Source organism: Musca autumnalis, unplaced genomic scaffold (assembly GCF_047663935.1).
Source record: "Musca autumnalis isolate F117 unplaced genomic scaffold, ASM4766393v1 scaffold_5, whole genome shotgun sequence".
Taxonomy (NCBI): Eukaryota; Metazoa; Arthropoda; class Insecta; order Diptera; family Muscidae; genus Musca; species Musca autumnalis.
In genome coordinates this window covers 25,252,860-25,280,854 of record NW_027412088.1, presented here as the reverse complement: position 1 = coordinate 25,280,854, position 27,995 = coordinate 25,252,860, and the positions used below count along the sequence as shown (strand labels likewise).

Sequence of the window (27,995 nt, the reverse complement as noted above, 5' to 3'; positions counted from 1 at the left end):
AAAAACAAAATTTCAAAAATTCAAAATGAAGGCAAAATTTAAACAACCTTGCCACTGGTCCATTTTGGTGGTGAATCTCTTAAAGAAGAGGAATAATTTTCCGAACGGTTGTACTGCATTATTTTAAATTCTTCTTAAAACAAATGCGTGTGGTTCCTGCAAAAAAAAGAGAAGAGACAACAAAAAGAAAAACATTAAAAATATTGAAATTACAAAGATTTGTTATGGAAATAAAAATAAATTAATTTGTTAAAAAAATGGACATTCAAAGAATTGAGATGAAGTCATTTGATAGCATCGATTTTCAGTTATAAATATTTAAAAAAATAAAAACAGGGCAACAGTCGTTTTGGCGGTCAAACAATTAGCCTGTCAGCCAGCCGCGAGCCAACCAGCCAGCAAGTCCCACCATTTATGTGTGTGAATGTATCCCATACTCATGACTGCCGAAGTAGAACGATTTTTGGTAAAAAAAATTTATATTTTTTGGTCGATTGGAAGGGATGTTTTTGGTTAGGATTTTTTTTTGGTCGGTCGATAGGAAAACAGAGTCTGCAAGAAGCCACTAATTATTAATACGATACATTTTTTCTTTAAGTTATCAAAAAAAAAAAAACTTTTAAATTAGTAGATTCTTTCAGTACTGGAACAGACCAAATGATTGTTAATTAAAAAAAATTGGTCGAAAAATGCCCAATATTTTCGACCAAAAAATTTTTTTTGGTCGGTTTATAGGAATTTTTAATGGTAGAATAATAAAAGTATTATGGAATTCCAGAATTCCGTAAATATTCTTAGGAGTCAGAAACATTATTATATTTTTAGGTTCACGTCATCATATAAATTAGTGCATCCCAGTTCATTCCAGCTCAATGATATGGGATCTACTTTTTATTTATTTTAAATTGTCTGAGATACTCAGAGGTATTTTTGTCACCATTTAAAATGTGATGTTGTCTGGCATGGGTATGGAATCGAGATAATAAGTGTCCAAGACGGATGTGCTAGCCATTGTACCAAAACTATAAGAAAAATTGTCCAGCAAAAAAAGTTCGCCAATGCTCTGTTCCAGAACCTGCCTTTATGTTATCGAAAACAATTGTAAAAGTTAGTAGATTCTTGAAGTATTGGAACAGACCACAAATGTCCAAAAAAAATTAATACTTAAATACATAACCAAAAATGGGTCTTTGCCCAAAAATTACCCATTTTTTTTGGGCTAATTACCCACAAATTGTTAGCTTCTCTATTATAATTTCCCATTTTTTATATTATGTAATGAACAAATATGATATTTTAAATTGCTTCTATACGAAAACGTGTTTGTGCCAACCCGGCAACCCTGTTTTGTATGTGAGATCACTGCCTGATGATTATATTGCAGTATGTCAGATATGTCTGTTTTGTTTCGTTCGTTTTTTGTTGTTGTTGTTGTGTTTCAAGGAATCCAACTTGTTTTGCGAAATAAATCCGTAACGAGACCAATATAACAGCAACCACAACAACAACAACAAAATTTGATTTAAAATTTCATTGCCAAAATTAGTCATTGTTTACATTTTCACTTTTTTTGTATCTTATGAATATTTTCGTTTTCGTTTCGTTGCATTTGACCTCGAAGATCGTTGAGAGTTGATACGACGACCGACATTTGTTTGGAATTTTAAAAAGGATCAACGGGGGGGATAATGAAAAGTTGTTGTGGCAGGAAATTACTGCCACTCAGCCGCATGTTTTGACACTTTATGTTGTTGGAGATGTTTTTATGTTTATGTTGCTTTCAAAGTCAAGGATACATAAAAACGGGTTTCGAGTTTTACAAATGAGATCATCGTTTAACCGACAACAGGGTATTATGTTGCTCAAAGAAATTCAGGAATTGAAAATTATTGCAGGAAAAAAGTTTTTAAATTCTCCAATTTCCAGGCCGGACAGCATCACATTTTCAACGGTGGCAAAAATACCCCTCAGCGTAATGTAGATGTCATTTCCTCAGTATTTCAGCCACCTAAAACTTCTGTACAGTGGTGTCTTAACACGCCGTTCACACTCTGCTGTAAAATGTAGGTCCCGTATCATTGAGCTAATATGAATCGTAAACTTTTGTGTGGGAGGTACTCGAATTCTTCGACATAATCCACCTTCGAACTTGATTTCATGTTGAGTGAATTATTAGGTGCCCATGGTTATCGTGCCCAACAACCATTTTAGTTGGTCACTCTAGTTATTTTTATAGTTTTCGGGCCATTATTTGAAAAAATATGGATTTGCTCACAAGAAAAAGCTATGTAATAAGCTCGTTGAACTACGACGGACGATTTAAACTTGCTGTTGAATGGACTTTACATCCAATATGTTGGGGTAGTTAGTGAATAGAATCAGGACAGCCGTCCAGAGTGGCAGGAGATTATATTCCTCATATGGAAGTACTGTACTAAGTCGCATCACATATGTTGTCAGAAAGGTAGTGATAAGGGAATTCACTGTTTCACTCTACGCACTTCTGAATTCTCCAAACGACTCCGGTCCACACATATCGTTGATTATCCAACGTCTCAAACACGGCTGGAGGGAAGTCTTTTCTACATTCTCAAACAGCTTGGTATAGAAAGCCTACGGTACTCAGAAAACAAATTATCGATTTTTCGGAGATAAAAAAATTGTCATTTTGACGAAACTCGATAAAATTATTTGATCACAATGTAAAAATACAACTGATAAAATATTTCACATATTAACTAAAATATTTATCGATTTTTTTTATATCGAACTGATAAAATATTTCACATATTGACAAAAATATTTATCAAAATATTCCACATTGTCAATATGTGAAATATTTTATCTGTTCAATATAAAAAATCGATAAATATTTTAGTCAATATGTGAAACATTTTATCAGTTGTATTTTTACTTTGTGATCAAATAATTTTATCGAATTTCGTCAATATGATAATATTTTTATCACCGGATTTTTTTCTGTTCTGTGTTATTCAGTTTGCGGAACCCTTGCTGATTTTGGGACACTGGGAAACAGCTTCTCATCATTCGAGGAGAAGCGCCTCTAAAATATTCGCTACTGGCGACAGGAGAAAAGGAAATGAGGAAATTTTGTCAGCTCTTTACAGTGATGAATTGTAAATTTTCTGAACCCTTGTTCACCCTTATTCAGAAAAGTACGGCGGTCAAAGGTTATGAAGTCGAGTGGTTTTTTAACGAAGACAATCTTAGGATGCTCGGCCAGCCCTGTATGCCAAAGCTCATGATGGGCAAAATCGAACTAATATCAGGCAAATAAGCACCTCTCCTCGGAAGTCCAGTCCAGTCAAGCTCAAGATTAATATATTTGTACTGGACACACTGGTGTATAGGGAAGGCAATTCCTCGTCCGCTTCTTGTACGATCTTTTGGCAAAAACGTTGCAAGCTACAGGTGAAGGTTAGCCTTGTTTCCTGCATCCTCCGACTCATAAAGTCTACAATTTCGCTCACTTTTTGGGCATACCGTTGCAATTGAATTGCAGGAATAATGAATTTCTGGGGTAAAAATGCTGTTTTTGTCGACACTCTGGGAGATGTTTTTGCGCAACAAGCAGCAACGTAACTCTTATTGCAGTAGACATGAAGGCGATTAAGACCGAAGCAGTCTCGGAAATGCTTCTGATCGATGTTGACATGTGGTGAATGAAGCAGAAAACACATCCAACGTTTTGTGTCGTTTTGGCCGTTTTTACACTGTTCGGCATGTTGCCGAAAAATTCAAATTCATTTCAAATATATGCCGGCAAACATATCAACGCTGAACTTTGGTGTCGGCGTCGCCCTGTTGTTGTTGTTTTTTTTCTCAACGCCCAACACAACACTTTACTCAAACGTTGGATGTGTTTTCAGTTTAAGGATTTGACAATCGGAACAGATCGACGTAGTTGGAGACACTCTGGGAGATGTTCTGGCGCATCAGGCAGCAACATAACTCCTATCGACGTAGGTTTAGGTGTCGGCTAAATCCAGAGCAAGTGTACCCACTCCCAACATCTCTTACATGTGGTGAATGAAATTTGGCAAACGGAACAGATCCATGGCCAGGAGTTCCTCTCTATTTCGACAAGAAAAAAAAAAAACGCTCGGGATATGTTGCAGTTGCTATAGTGAAAAACACACTAACACATAAATTCTGAAGTGACGTCCGCTGTTTGTTGAAAATTTCAAAGCTATCTTCGAACAGCTCGAACAGCGCTTAGACGAAAGTTTGGTACTTTGTGGGAAGGTACCCAAAGGAGTTGTCCAATATAGACCTCTGGGAATATGATGTAATCTGAACCAAAAGGTCTAACTTCTGTGAAGTGTAAAGTGAAAATTGGGAACTTTTGTGAGGAAAGAACTCGAAGGAGTTGTCCAATATAGTCCCAATAGATGATGTACGTTTGAACGAAATATTACGATTTGTAAAGTTTGGGTCTGTATGAATGTTCAACTAGTAAGTTATCGTGCCCCTCTGTCATTTTAGTTGATGCCGATAAGTAATTTTTGAGCTTTTGTATTAATATCTTAGAAAATATGAACTTGCCACAAAATAAAAAATATCATTGTATTTAAGAATGAAAATTTCAAAACGATCCTCAAGCAGTCCTAAACTACGCATATAAAAAATTTACAACTTTTGTGAAGGAGGTACCGGAAGAAGTTGTCCTATATAGACCTCTTGGGAGATGATGTAAGTTTGAAAGAAAGTAATGTACTTTTTTTAATTAATTAATTGAATTAATCGAGCTATCATGGCCTAAGGAATTTGTATTGAAAAATGAATTCTAGCGAAGTATCACACACCCAACCACTATGCTACGATGGTTTCGCTGCTGGTTTAAGCCAGCTCATCAGGCATATTTTGAATGTAAATGGCTAGAAGACAAAGGCTGAGTTTTATAACTTCTATTTATACAACCATTTTTATAAATTTGTAGATATGAAGTATTTTTTGAAGTCTTTTTTTCTATATCAAGTCACCTTAGTGTCTTGTCTAGGAATCTATAATGTACGATTTCAAAGTTTCGGCCAAATCGGGTTATCAATTCGTAAGTTATCTTACCCACCTGTAAATTTAGTTGACGCTGGCAAGCGACTTTTTTAAACTTTGGGGTCATAATCTCCGGAAGAACGGACTTGCCCACGAACAAAATGACATCATGGTAATTAGTACCACAAGGACTTCTTTCAGTGAACATTTTAAAACGAGTCTCAACCAGTCCTTAAAATTAATTTAATCAAACATTTTTTGAAGTTTTTGAGAGGTGAATAGGTTTAATCTCTTCCATTGGTCCGACGTACACATTTTGGAAACGTTTGAAAGAAATATTACAATTTCCAAAGTTTCGGTCAAATCCGGTACTCAATTCGCATGTTATTGTGCGTGCTCATCTGCCATTTTAGTTGGTGCCAGCAAACGATTTTCCGAGCTTATGGATCATTATTTCTGGGAGTATGGACTTGCTCACGAAAAAAATTACATTACTGTAATCAGCGCCACAAGGACTACTTTCAGTGAGAATTTCAAAACAATCCTCGCACAGCCCTTAAACTACACTCAATTCAAAATTTTTTATACTTTTTGGGGTGAGGAGGAGATTTTTTTTTGCTTCTTACCGCCAATTTTTTTATACCCTCAGCATTTATGCTAACGAGGGTATATACACTTTCATACGGGCAAAATGTGCCTCATCGAAATTATGGTTTTAGACCCCAAGTATGTTTGGACGAAATGTGTTTCAGATAATTTGGAGTTGATTTAGCCATGTCCGTCCGTCTGTCTGGCTGGCTGGTGCGCACGATAACTCTCGAACCGATTTTGTTCAAAATTTGGCTTTCGTAATATTTTTTCCAAACTTAGTTTAAGTTCGAAGATGGGTTATATCGGTCTACTCTTTCCGGTGCCTCCCCCACAAACGTTCAAAAATGTTCGGAAAATGTGTGCGCACGATAACTCTTGAAAGGAGTAACCGATTTGGTCCATATGAAATGTCTACCAGACTTAGATGAGGTTCCAGTATGGACTCAATCGGTCCTCTCCTTCAGGGAACTAGCACACAAAATTTCGGAAAAGTTCAGTAGGAGCTGCTGTCGAATTGCTTTGAATTTTATTGCAACAACTTGTATTCACTGCCCCCCATACGACGGTACAAGTTTCATCAGGGGCAAGTCCACACTTCCTGAGAAAATAGCCTAAAAAAACGCTGTGACACCGTGTGTGGCGGTTGGAGCGCAAGATAACTTTCGAACTGATCCAAAATATAGCCTTCGTAATATTTTGTCCAAACATAGTTTAAGTTCGAAGATAAACCATATCGGTCCACTCCTTCAGGTACATCCCTCACAAAAGTTCAAAACTGTTTGAAAAATTGTTCGCGCGATAACTCTTGAAGGGAGTGACCGATTTGGTTCATACTTTACACATCCTAATATATCTACCAGATATAGATCAGGTTCGAATATTGACTACATTTGTCAACACCTTCGGGTAGCTATCACACAAAATTTAGGATAAGTTCACTTTAAGACCCTTCTCAAACCACTTTGGTTTTTGTTGAAGCAACTTGCATTCGCTGCCTCAATTACGACGGTAAAAGTTTTTTCAGGAGCAAGTCCATATTTCTTGAGAAAACAGCCCGAAAGGTGTAAAAACCCCCTATGGCACCATAGGGTGATTAGGATGGGTCTCACGGTGACACTTGAGCAAGTACTGCAAAGAAAGCATGCCATGATGTTGCTGTACTGGAAGAATCTTTGTCTCCTCATGTACAAGTATATGGTCCACTGAAGATATTGGGAAGCGGCCTGTTCTCAGGGTGGCATTCTGACAGGTTTGAATATTGTTCTATCGCGTTGCACTTATATTCCGGGATCATACTGGTGCCGCATAGCTTACCACAGACCGACCTATCGCGTTATACGTGGTGAAAAAGGTTTTCCTATCTGCACCTCAAGCGCTGCGGCCAAGAACTTAAGGACCTTCTTCCTACATATCAGCTTGTCGCAGATAGTTGTGGCTTGCCCGAACGACATGAACATGCAGTCGAATGTAGCTCCTAGAATTGCGAAGTTGTTCGTGGTCGGAATTCTGCTACCAACGACCATGACATTCAACTCAGTTCTCACCTCTGCCGTCCATGTGGTGAACAAAGTGGCCGTAGATTTAGTGGTGGATATTTTTGCATATTCCTCGCGTGGAAAAAAGTCGAAAGATCAGTCAACAGTTCAGCCTTTCACAAATGACATCAAGGAAGGTACCTAACACCAAGATCGTACAATCATCCGCATACGTTACGATCGCATTGCCGTCTGTAAGTGGCGGAATACAGAAGAGGTAGAGATTAAACATTTTCGAAGATATCACCCCATCTTGGGGAACTCCCTGTTTCAAACTGTAGGGCTTGGACTTCTAATGCGGCTGGCATCCACACATATAATTTATTATCCAACGTTTCAAGCTTGTTCGGAGGGTCGTCTTCTCGATGATCTCAAACAGCTTGAAGTGCTTGACAGTATCAGAGGCTTTTGATAAGTCGAGCGCCACCATCACTTTTCTATCACACGGCTTGCTCTGGTTTCGCCCTCGACTAATATGTTGTCGTGCTGTGCTGCTTATGGAACCCAACCGATTATCGACAACTGGATAGCTATTTCTGATGTTGGGATGGACTAAAGCCTCAGGGGTCTTTGCTACGGGTGACAAAAGCGAAATCGGTTTGTACGATTCACCTTTGCTGGTATCCTTGCTTGACTTCAGTAGCGGGACCGCCCTGCCCATATTCCAGACTTCCGGAACGATGAGGGTGACTAGGGACAGGCTGAGAACTTTAGTGAAATAATAGACTCCCGGCATATGCAGCTGTTTCAGCATTACCATGGAGATTCCATCGGGACCCAACATTTTGGATTTGCGTTCCTGATGACGGTGTGCTCGACAAACTGTCGATTGAAATAACATGCGCACCTCATCGAATCAGTCACCCAACCGTGACTGAGGTCCTATGTTCCTTCCTTCCAGGGTTCGAGAGTGACTTAACCGCTGCCCCCAATTCACTTATTCCGGCTCCAATGTGTCAACTCTTCAGATGATTTAACCACCTGTTCCGTTTATGCTTCTATAGCTCTTCTAATCTAAAAAAGCTTCCTACGGAGGTCTTCTATTCTATAGAAGCCTCCTACGGAGGTCTTATATTCTATAGAAGCCTCCTACGGAGGTCTTCTATTCTATAGAAGCCTCCCACTGAGGTCTTCTATTCTATAGAAGCCTCCCACGGAGGTCTTCTATTCTATAGAAGCCTCCCACGGAGGTCTTCTATTCTATAGAAGCCTCCCACGGAGGTCTTCTATTCTATAGAAGCCTCCTACGGAGGTCTTCTATGCTATAGAAGCCTCCTACGGAGGTCTTCTATGCTATAGAAGCCTCCTACGGAGGTCTTCTATACTATAGAAGCCTTCTCCTGAGGTCTTCTATTCTATAGAAGCCTCCTAGGGAGGTCTTCTATTCTATAGAAGCCTCCTAGGGAGGTCTTCTATTCTATAGAAGCCTTCTCCTGAGGTCTTCTATTCTATAGAAGCCTCCTAGGGAGGTCTTCTATTCTATAGAAGCCTTCTCCTGAGGTCTTCTATTCTATAGAAGCCTCCTACGGAGGTCTTCTATTCTATAGAAGCCTCCTAAGGAGGTCTTCTATTCTATAGAAGCCTCCTAGGGAGGTCTTCTATTCTATAGAAGCCTCCTAGGGAGGTCTTCTATTCTATAGAAGCCTCCTAGGGAGGTCTTCTATTCTATAGAAGCCTCCTACGGAGGTCTTCTATTCTATTGAAGCCTCCTAAGGAGGTCTTCTATTCTATAGAAGCATCCTATGAAGGTCTTCTATTCTATAGAAGCATCCTACAGAGGTCTTCTATTCTATAGAAGCATCCTACGGAGGTCTTCTATTCTATAGAAGCCTCCAACGGAGGTCTTCTATTCCATAGAAGCCTCCCACGGAGGTCTTCCATTCTATAGAAGCCTCCTACGGAGGTCTTCTATTCTATAGAGGCCTCCTACAGAGGTCTTCTATTCTATAGAAGCCTCCAACGGAGGTCTTCTATTCCATAGAAGCCTCCCACGGAGGTCTTCCATTCTATAGAAGCCTCCTACGGAGGTCTTCTATTCTATTGAGGCCTCCTACGGAGGTCTTCTATTCTATAGAAGCCTCCAACGGAGGTCTTCTATTCTATAGAAGCATTCTGTGGAGGTCTTCTATTCTATAGAAGCCTCCTGCGGAGCTCTTCTATTCTATAGAAGCCTCCTGCGAAGGTCTTCTATTCTATAGAAGCCTCCTACGGAGGTCTTCTATTCTATAGAAGCCTCCTACGGAGGTCTTCTATTCCATAGAAGCCTCCTACGGAGGTCTTCTATTCTATAGAAGCCTCCTACGGAGGTCTTCTATTCCATAGAAGCCTCCTGTGAAGGTCTTCAATTCTATAGAAGCATCCCACGGAGGTCTTCTATTCTATAGAAGCCTCCTACGGAGGTCTTCTATTCTATAGAAGCCTCCTACGGAGGTCTTCTATTCCATAGAAGCCTCCTACGGAGGTCTTCTATTCTATAGAAGCCTCCTACGGAGGTCTTCTATTCCATTGAAGCCTCCTACGGAGGTCTTATATTCTATAGAAGCTTCCTACGGAGGTCTTCTACTCTATAGAAGCCTCCCACGGAGGTCTTCTATTCCATAGAAGCCTCCTACGGAGGTCTTCTATTCTATAGAAACCTCCTATGGAGGTCTTCTATTTGGAGGTCTTCTATAGACAACAGAAGACCTTTGGAGGCCTGTTATGGACAACAGAAGACCGTTTAAGGTCTTTTAAAGACAACAGAAGACATTTGGAGGTCTTCTATAGGCAACTGAAGACCTTTGGAGGTATTCCAAAGACAACAGAACACATTTGGAGGTCATCTATAAGCAACTGAAGACCTTTGGAGGTCTTCTATAAACAACAGAAGACCTTTGGGGGCCTGTTATGGACAACAGAAGACCGTTTAAGGTCTTCTAAAGACAACAGAAGACATTTGGAGGTCTTCTATAGGCAACTGAAGACCTTTGGAGGTATTCTAATGATATCAGAAAACCTCTAGAGATCTTCTAAAGACAACAGAAAAACCTCTAGAGGTCGTATATGGACAACAGAAGGCCTATGGATGTCTTCTATAGACAACAGAAGGCATTTTGGAGGTCGTCTAGTGACACAAGAACACGTGTTTCTGCCTAGGTTATTTTTATTTCATTGGATTACCTGTATTTGTAAAACAAATCCAAAATAGAGAACATAGAGTACGCCAAATGAAAATAGATGAAAAGTAGTAAGAAAGTATCAGTTAGTGCCTACCCGGATATACACTCAGCTCGGAACTAATGAAAAGAATCAATAGCATACAGAGCATATTATCAAAAGTTTAAAAACGACCAGACAAGTCCTTAATCTGTACTCTTTCCAAACTTTGTGTTGGATGTACCCGAAAGCGTGGTCCTATATTGTCAATAGTCGGACATAATTCGAGGCTGTATGAAATAATACGATGTACAACGTTTGGACAATATCGGTTTCTAACTTCGAGGGTTATCTAACGTACTACCCAACTTTGTAGGTGCCTGCAGGCTTTTTTCGAAAGAACGTTTTGCAAACAAATCAAAGTGATCAGAGACGAGCTATTAAAGTGTACTTTTGTGTGGGAGGTACCCGAAGGACGGGATGAAATAATACGATGTGCAACGTTTGGACCAATCAGAATCTACCTGGGAGAGTAATCCTGCGGATTTTGCATTTTAGTTCCTGCCGTCCAGGTTTCTTGGATCTTTTAGGCCAATATCTCAGGAAGTATGGACTTGCGCCAAAAAAAAAAAATGTGTACCGTCGTAAAGTGATCCGCAAGGACCTGCTGAAAAAATCCAAATGATCCGAGAGAAGCTCTTAAACTTCATGTTACCCAAATTTTGTGTAAGAGTTACCCGAAGGAGTGGACCGAAAAAGTCCATATTCGAACACGATCTATATCTCGAAGGAATAATACGATTTCCAAAGTTTGGACCAAATCGATTGCTCCCTTCGAGTTATCGTTCACACCATTTTACAGACACATTTTGAACTTTTGTGGGGGAGGCACATCTTCGACCTTAAACTATGTTTGGACAAAATAATACGATACCCAAAATTTGGTTTGAATCGGTTGATCCTTTCGAGTGTTATCGTGCGCCTCAGCCAGCCAGACAGACGGACGGGCATGGCTAAACCGACTCCAAATTGACAACAACTGCCGTAAGTATACGTAATTGTTGTCCCCAATATGACTCACTTAACTTAAAAAATCGCCAATAAAATGCATTATAATCCAATAAATCAAAATAAACCCCATCTCCCTACCCCCTCCCATCAAAAACACCATGAAGACGTTACTTTTGCAGACAATATGTTTTAATTTTTTTTATATGATTTACGTATTCGTGTTACGATTAATAATAAACAACAAAATGTTACAGAATACACAACCAGCCATTATTTGGTAGTACAGCAAAAATCCCATTGCCATTTACACAGCCGACGATCATACCCCCACCCCTCCTACTGCACATAAAACAACAATTCAATTCATTCATTGGAACACTTGATTCATTAATATGGCAGGGTAATAATGTAATACCGAATGTACGAATGTGTGTCGCAGAAGTTTGCCGTTTTTTTACAATAATGGCCAACTGAACATATAAATCGGGCGCCGCCACATAAGGCACCGCCATACACACGTTCAGCCAGGAAAACCTCCATTCCATTATAACAAATGGACTGATGACCGTAGTTGCCCCTGAATTAGGTTGAATGTTTGGATCATTACATTACGATGTGCTGTCGTCTTTGGAAACGTTTTTTGTTTTGTCTTTATAAATTAAAAAGCTTAATCGCACTTGTCAGATAAAAATTGAAATGTGTAGCGATCACACTGCGAACGATTCTTGTGTATTTTATTCGATTTTTTTTCATTTTGTTAATTTAAAAATATTTTTTTTACTGTATTGAAAACACAAAAATAAAAACAACAACAGAATTGAGTCCGATGATCACATCATCCGTAGCCATCTATCTGCACATATGTACATACACAATAAAGGCAAACATATGGTTTTGCAAAAGAAGGTGCCATTCTAGGTCAATTGGCGCGTGTTTTTGTACATATTTTTTGGCGAAGGTGGGAGGTACAGTGGTTACAGAGGTAAAATAAAAGATATGGACTTCTTACAGAAGGTCTTTAAGGAAATTTTACAGAAGAACTTGCTGGGGTTCTAAAAGAAGGCTTGAAAGGTCTTTACGGTGTTCTTAAAGAATTCCTAAGAAAAACTCTAAATGGCATTTTTAGTTGAACTTAAAGAGCTTATTATAGAAAGCTTAAAAAAGTTTATCTTAAAAGGCTTTCATTTGGAAGGCGTTAAATATTTTTTGTAGAAGACTTTAAAGAGTTTTTATAAAAGGCTTAAACGGGATTTTCATAGAAAGGAATAAAGATATCTCTTTAGAAGACCTCATAGGTCTTCTTATAGAAGACCTCATAGGTCTTCTTATAGAAGACCTCATAGGTCTTCTTATAGAAGACCTCATAGGTCTTCTTATAGAAGACCTCATAGGTCTTCTTATAGAAGACCTCATAGGTCTTCTTATAGAAGACCTCATAGGTCTTCTTATAGAAGACCTCATAGGTCTTCTTATAGAAGACCTCATAGGTCTTCTTATAGAAGACCTCATAGGTCTTCTTATAGAAGATCTCATAGGTCGTCCTATAGAAGACCTCATAGATCTTTCTATAGAAGAACTCATAGGTCTTCTTATAGAAGATATCGTAGGTCCTCTTATAGAAGACTTCATAGGTCTTCTTATAGAAGACCTCATAGGTCTTCTTATAGAAGACCTTATTGGTCTTCTTATAGAAGACCTCATAGGTCTTCTTATAGAAGACATCATACGCCTTCTTATAGAAGACCTCATAGGTCTTCTTATAAAATACCTCACATTTTTTCCTATTGAAGACATCATAGGTTTTCTTATGGAAGACCTCATAGGTCTTCCTGTAGAAGACCTCATAGGTCTTCTTATAGAAGACCTCATAGGTCTCTTCATAGAAGACCTCATAGGTCTTCTTATAGAAGACCTCATAGGTCTTCTTATAGAAGACCTCATAGGTCTCTTTATAGAAGACCTCATAGGTCTTCTTATAGACGACCTCATAGGTCTTCATATAAAAGACCTCATAGGTCTCTTTATAGAAGACCTCATAGGTCTTCTTATAGAAGACCTCATAGGTCTTCATATAAAAGACTTCATAGGTCTCTTTATAGAAGACCTCATAGGTCTTCTTATAGAAGTCCTCATAAGTCTTCATATAGAAGATCTCATAGGTCTTCTTATAGAAGACCTCATAAGTATTCTTATAGAAGACCTCATAGGTCTTCTTATAGAAGACCTCATAGGTCTTCTTATAGAAGACCTCATAGGTCTTCTTATAGAAGTCCTCATAAGTCTTCATATAGAAGATTTCATAGGTCTTTTTATAGAAGACCTCATAGGTATTCTTAGAGAAGACCTTATAGGTCTTCTTATAGAAGACCTCATAGGTTTTCTTATAGAAGACCTCATAGGTTTTCTTATAGAAGACCTCATAGGTCTTCTTATAGAAGACCTCATAGGTCATCTTATAGAAGACCTCATAGGTCTTCTTGTAGAAGACCTCATAGGTCTTCTTATAAAAGACCTCATAGGTCTTCTTATAGAAAATCTCATAGGTCTTCTTATAGAAGATCTCATAGGTCTTCTTATAGAAGATCTCATAGTTCTTCTTATAGAAAACCTCATAGGTCTTTTTATAGAAGTCTTCATAAGTCTTCATATAGAAGATCTCATAGGTCTTCTTATAGAAGATCTCATAGGTCTTCTTATAGAAGTCCTCATAGGTCTTATTATAGAAGACCTCATAGGTCTTCTTATAGAAGAACTCATAGGTCTTCTTATAGAAGACTTTATAGGTCTTCTTATAGAAGCCCTCATAGGTCTTCTTATAGAAGACCTCATAGGTCTTCTTATAGAAGACCTCATAGGTCTTCTTATAGAAGACCTCATAGGTCTTCTTATAGATGACCTCATAGGTCTTCTAATAGAAGTCCTCATAAGTCTTCATATAGAAGATCTCATAGGTCTTCTTATAGAAGACCTCATAGGTCTTCTTATAGAAGACCTCATAGGTCCTCTTATAGAAGACCTCATAGGTCTTCTTATAGAAGACCTCATAGGTCTTCTTATAGAAGACCTCATAGGTCTTCTTATAGAAGACCTCATAGGTCTTCTTATAGAAGACCTCATAGGTCTTCTTATAGAAGACCTCATAGGTCTTCTTATAGAAGACCTCATAGGTCTTCTTATAGAAGACCTCATAGGTCTTCTTATAGAAGACCTCTTAGGTCCTCTTATAGAAGACCTCATAGGTCTTCTTATAGAAGACCTCATAGGTCTTCTTATAGAAGACCTTATAGGTCTTCTTATAGAAGACCTTATAGGTCTTCTTATAGAAGACCCCATAGGTCTTCTTATAGAAGACCTCATAGGTCTTCTTATAGAAGACCTCAGAGGTCTTCTTATAGAAGACCTCATAGGTCTTCTTATAGAAGACCTCTTAGGTCCTCTTATAGAAGACCTCATAGGTCTTCTTATAGAAGACCTCATAGGTCTTCTTATAGAAGACCTCATAGGTCTTCTTATAGAAGACCTCTTAGGTCCTCTTATAGAAGACCTCATAGGTCTTCTTATAGAAGACCTCATAGGTCTTCTTATAGAAGCTCTCAGAGTTCTTCTTATAGAAGACCTCATAGGTCTTCTTATAGAAGACCTCATAGGTCTTCTTATAAAAGACCTCATAGGTCTTCTTATAGAAGTCTTCATATAGAAGATCTCATAGGTCTTCTTATAGAAGACCTCATAGGTCTTCTTATAGAAGACCTCATAGGTCTTCTTATAGAAGACCTCATAGGTCTTCTTATAGAAGACCTCATAGGTCTTCTTATAGAAGACCTCATAGGTCTTCTTATAGAAGTCCTCATAAGTCTTCATATAGAAGATCTCATAGGTGTTCTTATAGAAGACCTAATAGGTCTTCTTATAGAAGACCTCATTGGTCTTCTTATAGAAGACCTCTTTGGTCTTCTTATAGAATACCTCATAGGTCTTCTTATAGAAGACCTCATAGGTCTTCTTATAGAAGTCTTCATATAGAAGATCTCATAGGTCTTCTTATAGAAGACCTCATAGGTCTTCTTATAGAAGACCTCATAGGTCTTCTTATAGAAGACCTCATAGGTCTTCTTATAGAAGACCTCATAGGTCTTCTTATAGAAGACCTCATAGGTCTTCTTATAGAAGACCTCATAGGTCTTCTTATAGAAGACCTCATAGGTCTTCTTATAGAAGTCCTCATAAGTCTTCATATAGAAGATCTCATAGGTGTTCTTATAGAAGACCTAATAGGTCTTCTTATAGAAGACCTCATAGGTTTTCTTATAGAAGACCTCTTAGGTCCTCTTATAGAAGACCTCATAGGTTTTCTTATTGAAGACCTCATAGGTCCTCTTATAAAAGACCTCATAAGTCTTCTTATAGAAGACCTCATAGGGCTTCTTGTAGGAGACCTTGTTATAGAAGACCTTTCTAGGTCTTTTAGAAGACGTCATAGGTCTTCTTATAGAAGACCTTCCAATAGAAGACCTTCCATGGTCTTGTTATAAAAGACCTTATAGGTCTCCTTATAGAAGGCCTTCCTAGGTCTTTTTATAGAAGACCTCATAGGACTTCTTATAGAAGACTTTATTATAGAAAACTTTCTAGGTCTTGTTATAAAAGACCTCATAGGATTTCTTATAGAAGTCCTCATGGGTCTTCTTATAGAAGACCCTCCTTGGCATTGTTATAGAAAAACTCGTACATGGAATTCAGGAACAAGAAGTGGAAGTCCCATAGGGTGAAACAAGGTGTTCCCCGAGGTGTGGTGATATCTGCGGAACTGTTTAATATATACATTTCCGGTATTCCACCTCCTCTGGACGCTATTGAGATGCATTGCCTAATATCATTTGTGAAATGCTGAACTCCTATTTTATCCATCTTATTACCTTTTTTGGCACGGGGAATATGCCAATATCCGCTACTAAATCTACGGCCAACCTATTGACCATATGGACAGTGGAGAAGAGTATTGAGCTGAATGTCCACCACTAACTAACTACCCTACCCCAAGATTACAGTGCATGCCGGTATGCCACATCTATCTGTAAAAGCTGAGATGTAGGAAAAAGAGTCCTCAAGTCCCTAGCTGGCAACTCTTGGGATGTATTTAAAGAAGCCATGGTGATCCTCGGGCTACGTTCCCCATCTATGGCAACTGAAGGATTGATGACACCGTGTAAAACATCTGCCCATCGTGCCGTTTAGGCCCGCACGACACACTACATCTTTTCAACTGCCCTGCCAAACCTTTTCAGCTAGCTCTAGTACCTTTGTGGTTAAAACCCATCGAAGTAGTCACATTCATAAATAGTAGTCACATTGGAGATTGATCCAGATCCACATGAAGCAGGAACATGAACATAAACACAAATCGGGAGTTATTCCGAACGTAAATTCTCCGTGAGTTTTCTTACTCTCCTCTAAGATGAAACGGCGGAAAGACAAAACTCACGGGGAATTTTTACAACAACAACAAGAGTTCAAAACTTTTGTGCTTAGATTAGCCCACTTCTGGTAGAATTTTTAGGGTAGTCCTTGTGATCACGTTTACCAAAGTAAAAGGGGAACCCAATACTTTCCGAGATATGGGCTTTGTTTTAAGGGCCTCTCCTTAATATACCTTCGAGTTTAAAGTTAGTTAAGTGCTGATGTATACTACAGGTGGTTTTTTTGTGATCTCTATTTCATATTTTGGTCCATAATGATACGAAAGTTCAAAACCCCCCACCTAAGCAGTATTCTTGTAAAATATTCAGGATTATACATTTTATGTAGGTTTTGTATCTGCATGGTCTAAAGGTATTTAGCCGATTTATTCTTTTTTTTTTTTTCTTTTAACCACTGTTGTGATACAAAATCCCGTTGACGATGATGGTGCTGCTGCAGCATTTCATCACACATTCAAATGATTCAAATGAAATTATTCTAAAAATACAACAAAAATTAAATAAGCAAAAAAATTAAACAAGAAAATAACAACAACGTAGATACAGACAATCCAAGTGCGCCAAACAACGCCGACGCCACCACCGAATGCATTACAAATAATGGACCAGGTATTCTTTTGAATGTTTACTTTTTTTGTTTGTTTTAGTTTTTTTTTTCTTTTTTGGTGGAAGAAGATAAAAAACGAAGAGATGATTTCACCTGTATATTTAGTTAGTGATACCTTCACATCGCTCAGGGAAATAATTTATGGCAAAAAGCAACAAATTCAACTGTATATAGTGGGAGTAAACAACAATAACAACAACAAAAATTATTTTGACATGAAGGTCATTGTTTTGTTGTGATGAATATTTTGGTGGTGAATCTTTTTGGAATAAATACGGAAATCATGAATAAGTTGTAATAAAATTTACATTGGAGATCATTCCTTATACGGCCCAGGCAGGGGGGCTGAACTTTACTTTACAAGGACTATTGGGAAATAAACAAAACAAGTTATAATCGGCTGCCCTTGACAATTTGGAGGTTAAAGGCGGTTAGTCACTTCTGTTATACGCTAAACACACACAATTTCCAGCAGTGATTAATGATGTTGTCAGATTAACAAAATATTGGAAGTGTTCTACAAAATATTAATATTATTATGTGGAATTGGTTTGGAACATACATAAGTACTTTTGAAATTGTTTTATAATCGCCTTTGGTAAATGCGCAAAAAACCATGCATGTATTTAAACACTTGTCATATGTTTGGAGCAGTGCATATTTAGTAAATATAAATTGTCATAATTAGTGTAAACACTGAGGCCAAACATTGCATTACAGTTTCACTGCACAATTCTTGACATTTATTATTTTCAATAATAAACATGTGTTTGTATGTATGTAAATATTATGACATTGTTTTTATTTCCGTTTCTCCCAAGATCATTTGAAATGAAATAAATGAAGATTTCAATGGCGAATTTATTTAAAAAAACAATATTTATGAAATGCGTTTTATTTTGATGAGAATATTCTTATTGCCTACAGACCGTATTGGTGATGTCAGTACTCATACGCCTTCAATATGCATGACAACTTATCCGAATAAAGAAATTCAATAAGTGAAATTTTCTGCAAGAATTTTGTTTTTAAAGCAGGTCTTAAGGATCTTCTTATAAAAGACCTTAAAAGACTTCTTATAGAAGGTCATCTTCTGGAAAGCTCACATTTATTCTTATGAAGGGCCTTATAATAATGCTTCTAGAAGGCCTAATAAGAATTATAACACTGTGAAACAAAATGGAAGTGAAAGTCTGGGGAACGGAAAATTCCTCTTGGGGAAGAAAGGCCTTGGTGAGTATATTAAGAACCCCGAAGGAAAGATGCGCCGTGAGTCGAACTTCCGTGTTATGGCGTGATGAAGTTTTTGCTAGAGACCCTGTAAGCCATCAGGAATTAGCGTTATATCTTTGTTCGCTGTTGCTTCAGCTTCTTTTTGAGATGACATGTCTTCTGTCTAATCGAATGAGGATTATTTTCGTAGAGCATTTCGCCCTTCTAACTCGCTTGCTTCAATGTCCTTTTCGTCCTTTATTTTAAGAGCCGCTATAAAAGTACCACAAGATGACGTTTTTCAGCTTCAAAATGTTCTGAGAATATGTTGCTCATAAAATTTTATGTACGGCTCTCAGTGACAACTAATCGATTTTGTCGCGTTTTCTTCAGCAGAAACTTCATCACGACACAACTCGGAAGTTCGACTCACGGCGGATCTGTCCTTTGGGATTCTTAATATACTCACCAAGGGCTTTCATCTCCAAACGGAATTATCTCTGCCCCAAAATTTGTGTACACAGTATTATTGAAGATCTGAAAGGACTTCTTTAAGAAGGCCTGAAACGTATTGTTATAGAAGGCCCATAATAGGCCGAAAGAATTTCTTATAGAAGGCGTGTATGATCTTTCTATAACAGACCGGAAAGGTCTTCTTAGGGGTATTATATGCTTCTAGAAGTGTGTTATAGAACGCATGAAAGTTCTTCTAGTAAAAGGCTTTAACGTTTTTCTTTTAAAACGCATGAAAGATCTTCTTATGGAAGGCCTGAAGAGTATTCTTATATAAGCCCTCCTATGAAAGGCCTTAAATGTTTTCTTATAGAAGACTTGAAAGGTATTCTAACAGAAGGCAGGAAGGGCCTTCTCACATAAGCCATAAAACGTCTCTTTAAAGAAACCCTAAAAGCTCTGTTTATAGAAGCCCTGAAAGGTTTCCTTATAGAAGGCCGTAAAGGTCTTCATACAGAAAACCTGATGGCCATCTTACAGAACGCCTGAAAGGTTTTATAGTGTGCCAGAAAGGTCTTATAGAAGGCCTGAAAGGCTTTCTTATAGAATATCTGTATGGTCTCCTTATAGAAGACCTGAAGAGTTTTCTTAAAGAAGGCCTGAAGAGTCTTTTATAGAATACCTGAAAGGTCTTTTTATAGAAGGCCTGAAACGCCTTCTTATAGAAGATCTGAAATATCTTTTTATAAATGACCTTAAAGGTCTTCTAATAGAAGGCCCAAAAGGTTTTCTTACGAAGATTCTCTAACATATTTTTTGAGTTATCGACAAAAATCGGTAAAATTAAAACGCAAAAGGGTCTATAGAAGCACCCTTTCTTTCGGAAAGGGCCTATAGAAGCACCCTTTCTTTCGGAAAGGGCCTATAGAAGCACCCTTTCTTTCGGAAAGGGTCTATAGAAGCACCCTTCCTTTCGGAAAGGGTCTATAGAAGCACCCTTTCTTTCGGAAAGGGTCTATAGAAGCACCCTTTCTTTCGGAAAGGGTATCTAGAAGCACCCTTTCTTTCGGAAAGGGACTATAGAAGCACCGTTTCTTTCGGAAAGGGTCTATAGAAGCACCTTTTCTTTAGGAAAGGGTCTATAGAATAACACCCTTTGTTTCGGAAAGGGTCTATAGAAACACCCTTTCTTTCGGAAGAAGCACCCTTTCTTTTGGAAAGGGTCTATAGAAGCACCCTTTCTTTCGGAAAGGGTCTATAGAAGCACCCTTTCTTTCGGAAAGGGTCTATAGAAGCACCCTTTCTTTCGGAAATGGTCTATAGAAGCACCCCTTCTTTCGGAAATGGTCTATAGAAGCACCCTTTCTTTCGGAAATGGTCTATAGAAGCACCCTTTCTTTCGGAAATGGTCTATAGAAGCACCCTTTCTTTCGGAAGGGTCTATAGAAGCACCATTTCTTTCGGAAAGGGTCTATATAAGCACCCTTTCTTTCGGAAAGGGTCTATAGAAGCACCCTTTCTTTCGGAAAGGGTCTATAGAAGCACACTTTCTTTCGGAAAGGGTCTATAGAAGAACCCTTTCTTTCGGAAAGGGTCGATAGAAGCACCCTTTCTTTCGGAAAGGATCAATAGAAGCACCCTTTCTTTCGGAAAAGATCAATAGAAGCACCCTTTCTTTCGGAAAGGGTCAATAGAAGCACCCTTCCTTTCGGAAAGAATCAATAGAAGCACCCTTTCTTTCTGAAAGGGACTATAGAAGCACCCTTTCTTTCGGAAAGGGTCCATAGAAGCACCCTTTCTTTCGGAAAGGGTCTATAGAAGCACCCTTTCTTTCGGAAAGGGTCTACAGAAGCACCCTTTCTTTCGGAAAGGGTCTATAGAAGCACCCTTTCTTTCGGAAAGGGTCTATAGAAGTACCCTTTCTTTCGGAAAGGGTCTACAGAAGCACCCTTTCTTTCGGAAAGGGTCCATAGAAGCACCCTTTCTTTCGGAAAGGGTCTATAGAAGTACCCTTTCTTTCGGAAAGGGTCTACAGAAGCACCCTTTCTTTCGGAAAGGGTCCATAGAAGCACCCTTTCTTTCGGAAAGGGTCTATAGAAGCACCCTTTCTTTCGGAAAGGGTCTATAGGAGCACCCTTTCTTTCGGAAAGGGTCTATAGAAGCACCCTTTCTTTCGGAAAGGGTCTATAGGAGCACCCTTTCTTTCGGAAAGGGTCTATAGAAGCACCCTTTCTTTCGGAAAGGGTCTATAGAAGCACCCTTTCTTTCGGAAAGGGTCTATAGAAGCACCCTTTCTTTCGGAAAGGGTCTATAGAAGCACCCTTTCTTTCGGAAAGGGTCTATAGAAGCACCCTTTCTTTCGGAAAGGTCTATAGAAGCACCCTTTCTTTCGGAAAGGGTCTATAGAAGCACCCTTTCTTTCGGAAAGGGTCTATAGAAGCACCCTTTCTTTCGGAAAGGGTCTATAGAAGCACCCTTTCTTTCGGAAAGGGTCTATAGAAGCACCCTTTCTTTCGGAAAGGGTCTATAGAAGCACCCTTTCTTTCGGAAAGGGTCTATAGAAGCACCCTTTCTATCGGAAAGGGTCTATAGAAGCACCCTTTCTTTCGGAAAGGGTATATAGAAGCACCCTTTCTTTCGGAAAAGATCAATAGAAGCAGACTTTCTTTCGGAAAGGGTCTATAGAAGCAACCCTTCTTTCGCAAAGGGTCTATAGAAGCAACCCTTCTTTCGGAAAGGGTCTATAGAAGCACCCTTTCTTTCGGAAAGGGTTTATAGAAGCACCCTTTCTTTCGGAAAGGGTCTATAGAAGCACCCTTTCTTGCGGAAAGGGTCTATAGAAGCACCCTTTCTTTCGGAAAGGGTCTATAGAAGCACCCTTTCTTTCGGAAAGGGTCTATAGAAGCAGCCGTTCTTTTGGAAAGGGTCTATAGAAGCACCCTTTCTTTCGGAAAGGGTCTATAAAAGCACCCTTTCTTTCGGAAAGGGTCTATATAAGCAGAATTGGTCTATAGAAGCACCCTATCTTTCAGAAAGGGTCTTAAAGATTTCAAGAAATTATGTACTGGAAACAATAAAACAGCCATGTGTTTAAAAATTCCAATAACTTTCCAAATATCCAATTGTATGGAACTCTAGAGCGTATGACTGCTGTCACTACTTATACGCAGTGCAGTTCTTAAGAGTATGACTGCTGTCATTACTTATATGCAGTGCAGTTCTTAAGCATCCTTTCTTTCCGAAAGGATCAATAGAAGCACCCTTTCTATAAGAAAGGGTCTCTAGAAGCATACTTTCTTTTAGAAATGCCTTAAAGACACACCCTTTTTTACACACCTTTTTATACAGAAAGGGTCTATGGAATCGCCCTTTCTTTCAGAGAGGCTGTTTGGAAACATCCTTTGTTTCAGAAAGAGTCAATAGAAGCACCCTTTGTTTCAGAAAGGGTCTATAGAAGCACCCTTTCTTTCAGAATTGGTCTATAGAAGCACCCTTTCTTTTAGAAAGGGTCTTAAAGATTTCAAGAAATTATGTACTGGAAACAATAAAACAGCCATGTGTTTAAAATTTTCAATAGCTTTACAAATATCCAATTGTATGGAACTCTAGAGCGTATGATTGCTGTCACTACTTATACGCAGTGCAGTTCTTAGGCACCCTTTCTTTCGGAAAGGATCAATAGAAGCACCCTTTCTATAAGAAAGGGTCTCTAGAAGCATACTTTCTTTTAGAAATGTCTTAAAGACACGCCCTTTCTTTCACAAAACGTCTACAGAAGCAGCCATTCTTTCAGAAAGGGTCTTTGGAAGCATCCTTTGTTTCAGAAAGAGTCAATAGAAGCATCCTTTGTTTAAGAAAGGGTCTATAGAAGCAACCTTTCTTTTAGAATTGGTCTATAGAAGCACCCTTTCTTTCAGAAAGGGCCTTAAAAATTTCAAAAAATTATGTACTAGAAACAATTAAACAGTCATAGTTTTTAAAAATACAAAAAACTTTTCAAATAGCCAATTGTATGGAACTCTAGAGCGTATGATTGCTGTCACTACTTATACGCAGTGCAGTTCTTAAGAGTACACAGTGGACCTTTTTACCTTTTTTTCATATTGACATTTGGAATATTCAGATTACATAAACGTTGAAAATTTAAAAAGCACTTGACTGCAGTTTAAGTTCTGTTCGAGGATTGTTCTAACATTTTTACCGAAGGTAAGCCCGATAAATATGGAAAGAAGTGATTTCTCTAAAAATTAAATATATTTCTAAAATTGACTATATTGGTAAACTCCTGCGATAATCTCCCTCATAAAAGTTCTAGGCTTTCACTTAATTGCATTTTAAACTCATTTTCTAAATCAGAGGTATTCAACTCTATTTTGAAATTGTAATAGATATTTATATAATCCAATAAATACAGTATTTATAAACTATATTAAAAATAGTTCTATATTCTGATTTATTTTTCATAATTGTCACGAATGAGATGCTGCTCATTTATTTGCTGCTACAGACGTGACATTCAATTATGACAACAAAAAACTTTGAACCCAAAGTCAAAACATTCTTAAAGTAGGTGGTGGTATTCACTTTGCTTCGTCGCTACGTTTTTCTACGCTCAATAACAAAAATATTTGCTACAACATTGTTGTTGTTGTTGTTGTTGCTGCTGTTGTCATCTTCCATACGAATTTAGTGAGAATGCTAAACAAATGATGTGCAAATCTAAAGTTATTTTATTGATTTTTATTAAAATGACCACAGAAACCGAGGAATTCAAACCGACAAAAGTATGACGTGATCAAGAATTCTGGACACGAAACGAAATAGACAGCACCAGCAACACAATGTATATCAATCACATCATCATTTTAACCATGATTGCCACTGAACACACACCACATGCACTTTTATGGTAATTTTGAAACTAAAAACAAAGATATTTATCGTCTTTAAATTTCCTGTGGTCCACGAAGATTGTTTTTGTTTTGTTTTTTCTTCTTTGTTTTTGTTAAATGAAATCATTATATTTTTCTAGAATTAATTAAGTTATCTTCTTAATCGGCTAATAATTTGATCTTCATTAGTTTTACACACACACGGTTGTACATGTGTGTGTGTGTCTGTCTGGCATTTAGCCCCCACTCACGTGCAAAGCCTGCCTAGGAATGTTTACTGGGTAGGGTGACAACGAAGACAAGCCAAAGAAGCGTAGTTCGTTTGTGACGCGTCGCAAAAACAGCCGACTTGTAATTGATACGACATCAAACGGTAATGTTTGATTGAAATTGACAACGAGACCCGACTCGACAACAATGCGACGGCGGCGGCAACAATGACTGACTGACAACAACGACGTTAATCGGCTAAACAATAACAGACAACTGGTTTTTGTGGTTTTTGTTTAGCCTCAGACGATCATTGTTTGGCAAATGTTACTGTAAACAAATGTTTGCTGTTTCTCTCATCCAGTCCAGCAAGTGAGCGTATTGTTGTGGGAGAGCCAAGTAGTTTCTTTGGGATATTGAAACAACAGGAATTTGCTCGCAAAGGAAATAGCAGCAAAAATACTTGGAGCTACAGGCATATTCTTTCCATCAATACTGGGTATTGCTATGCTCTGGTTTGTTGTCAGAGTCTTTTGGTCATGTTGTTTTGTTGTTCTTGTGATTCTTGGCTTTGTTGGTCGTATAATTTCCATTGAATGTGTTCTATATTATTGTTTATAAAACTTGCGTTATTTGCACACATCGACACATCACACAAACACTCTTTAACATGTTCGACTGTGTACATCAGTTCCAAGCGAATCGTCTTTCCTTCCTTCTCCTTTTTCTTTTTGCATACCTCCCTCCCAAAGTCAAACAGCAATGATCTCATCATCGTCATCAGAAAAAAACGCCAGTAGCCAAACTACTAGCCAAGATCAAAAGCTCACACGCTACAAACAATCTGTTTAAAATCACAAACACACACAGACACACTTTCACGCATTTAGAGAATTTTCAGAATATCCATTTGAGACAGCAAAATAAAGCAATAACAACAACAAAATTAATAACATTCGGATACGGACGACAGCCACATTAGAATTAGCAAGCAAAACAAAACGAATATCGTGCATAAATGAATGGGTAACAACAACAAAACCATAACAAATTTCGCTGAAATCTAAATAATTGTTTATAATTATAAACAGATTTACAGATTTGTGGGTATGGAGTAGCTGGTTGGTCGGTCACCAATGTGAACAAGTTGAACAGAATGTGAAAGAGAGGGAGAGAGTGAGTGAGATAGATGATAACTCTAGGGGTCAAAATTACAATTTTTCGTTCAAAGTCAATATTTATAACCCGCAACTGTAAAAATTTTTTTTTTGTTTGGCTCAAAGTTAACTCAATTCGCTGCCAGAATTGATTTACAAGCTTACTCTAGGAACACAATTTCTTTTAGAAAGGGTATCTCGAAGCAAGGGTATCACCTACGATGGAGTAGATGAACTCATTGGTCGTCTACGACAGAGTAGATGAGCCCACGATATGAACCAAGGGCTCATCTTCTTTAAAGTAGACGAGCCCTAGGGTTATCTACTGAAGAGTAGATGAGCCCAAGAATCATCTACTGTAGAGTAAATGAGCCCAAGGGTCATCTATAGAAGAGTAGATGGGCCCAACGGTCATCTACTGTACAGAAGACGAGCCCAATGATCATCTACAATACTATAGATGAGCCCGAGGGTCATCTACAATACTGTAGATGAGCCCAAGGGTCATCTAGAATACCGTAGATGAGCCCAAGGGTTATCTACAATACTGTAGATGAGCCCAAGGGTCATCTAGAATACCGTAGATGAGCCCAAGGGTCATCTACAATACTGTAGATGAGCCCAAGGGTCATCTAGAATACCGCAGATGAGCCCAAGGGTCACCTACAATACTGTGGATGAGCCCAAGGGTCATCTACAATACTGTAGATGAGCCCAAGGGTCATCTATAATACCGTAGATGAGCCCAAGGGTCATCTACAATACTGAAGATGAGCCCAATGATTATCTACAATACAGTAGATGAGCCCGAGGGTCATCTACAATACTGAAGATGAGCCCAAGGGTCATCTACAATACTGTAGATGAGCCCAAGGGTCATCTAGAATACCGTAGATGAGCCCAATGGTCATCTACAATACAGTAGATGAGCCCGAGGGTCATCTACAATACTGTAGATGAGCCCAAGGGTCATCTACAATACTGTAGATGAGCCCAAGGGTCATCTAGAATACCGTAGATGAGCCCAAGGGTCATCTACAATACTGTAGATGAGCCTAAGGGTCATCTAGAATACCGTAGATGAGCCAAAGGGTCATCTACAATACTGTAGATGATCCCAAGGGTCATCTAGAATACCGTAGATGAGCCCAAGGGTCATCTACAATACTGTAGATGAGCCCAAGGGTCATCTAGAATACCGTAGATGAGCCCAAGGGTAATCTACAATACTGTAGATGAGCCCAAGGGTCATCTATAAGACCGTAGATGAGCCCAAGGGTCATCTACAATACTGAAGATGAGCCCAAGGGTCATCTACAATACTGTAGATGAGCCCAAGGGTCATCTACAATACTGTAGATGAGCCCAAGGGTCATCTAGAATACCGTAGATGAGCCCAAGTGTCATCTACAATACTGTATATTAGCCCAAGGGTCATCTAGAATACCGTAGATGAGCCCAAAGGTCATCTACAATACTGTAGATGAGCCCAAGGGTCATCTAGAATACCGTAGATGAGCCCAAGGGTCATCTACAATGCTGTAGATGAGCCCAAGGGTCATCTATAATACCGTAGATGAGCCAAAGGGTCATCTACAATACTGAAGATGAGCCAAAGGGTCATCTACAATACTGAAGATGAGCCCAAGGGTCATCTACAATACTGTAGATGAGCCCAAGGGTCATCTAGAATACCGTAGATGAGCCCAAGGGTCATCTACAATACTGTAGATGAGCCCAAGGGTCATCTACAATACCGTAGATGAGCCCAAGGGTCATCTACAATACTGTAGATGAGCCCAAGGGTCATCTAGAATACCGTAGATGAGCCCAAGGGTCATCTACAATACTGTAGATGAGCCCAAGGGTCATCTAGAATACCGTAGATGAGCCCAAGTGTCATCTACAATACTGTATATTAGCCCAAGGGTCATCTAGAATACCGTAGATGAGCCCAAGGGTCATCTACAATACTGTAGATGTGCCCAAGGGTCATCTAGAATACAGTAGATGAGCCCAAGGGTCATCTACAATACTGTAGATGAGCCCAAGGGTCATCTATAATACCGTAGATGAGCCAAAGGGTCATCTACAATACTGAAGATGAGCCCAAGGGTCATCTACTGTAGAGTAGATGAGCCCAATGACTATCTACAATACTGTAGATGAGCCCAAGGGTCATCTACAATACTGTAGATGAGCCCAAGGGTCATCTACAATACTGTAGATGAGCCCAAGGGTCATCTAGAATACAGTAGATGAGCCCAAGGATCATCTAGAATACTGTAGATGAGCCCAAGGGTCATCTACAATACTGTAGATGAGCCCAAGGGTCATCTAGAATACCGTAGATGAGCCCAAGGGTCATCTACAATACTGTAGATGAGCCCAAGGGTCATCTACAATACCGTAGATGAGCCCAAGGGTCATCTACAATACTGTAGATGAGCCCAAGGGTCATCTACAATACCGTAGATGAGCCCAAGGGTCATCTACAATACTGTAGATGAGCCCAAGGGTCATCTAGAATACCGTAGATGAGCCCAAGTGTCATCTACAATACTGTATATTAGTCCAAGGGTCATCTAGAATACCGTAGATGAGCCCAAGGGTCATCTACAATACTGTAGATGTGCCCAAGGGTCATCTAGAATACAGTAGATGAGCCCAAGGGTCATCTACAATACTGTAGATGAGCCCAA

The 27,995-nt window shown here is 38.8% G+C and overlaps 1 protein-coding gene across 4 annotated transcripts in view; it reads right to left on the bottom strand.

Annotated features, from left to right (window-relative positions):
* The window catches only part of LOC141386428 (uncharacterized), a 60,746-nt gene that overhangs the window by 12,463 nt on the left and 20,288 nt on the right, over positions 1–27,995 (bottom strand). For 3 of the 4 annotated variants that reach the window (XM_073954891.1, XM_073954888.1, XM_073954890.1), the window contains one exon: positions 48–156. In XM_073954891.1, coding sequence (XP_073810992.1) covers positions 48–119 — 72 coding nt within the window. In that variant the 5' untranslated portion in view covers positions 120–156. Of the gene's footprint in view, positions 1–47; positions 157–24,177; positions 24,420–27,995 lie in introns of those variants that run through there. The other variant, XM_073954889.1, reaches the window with a different exon arrangement.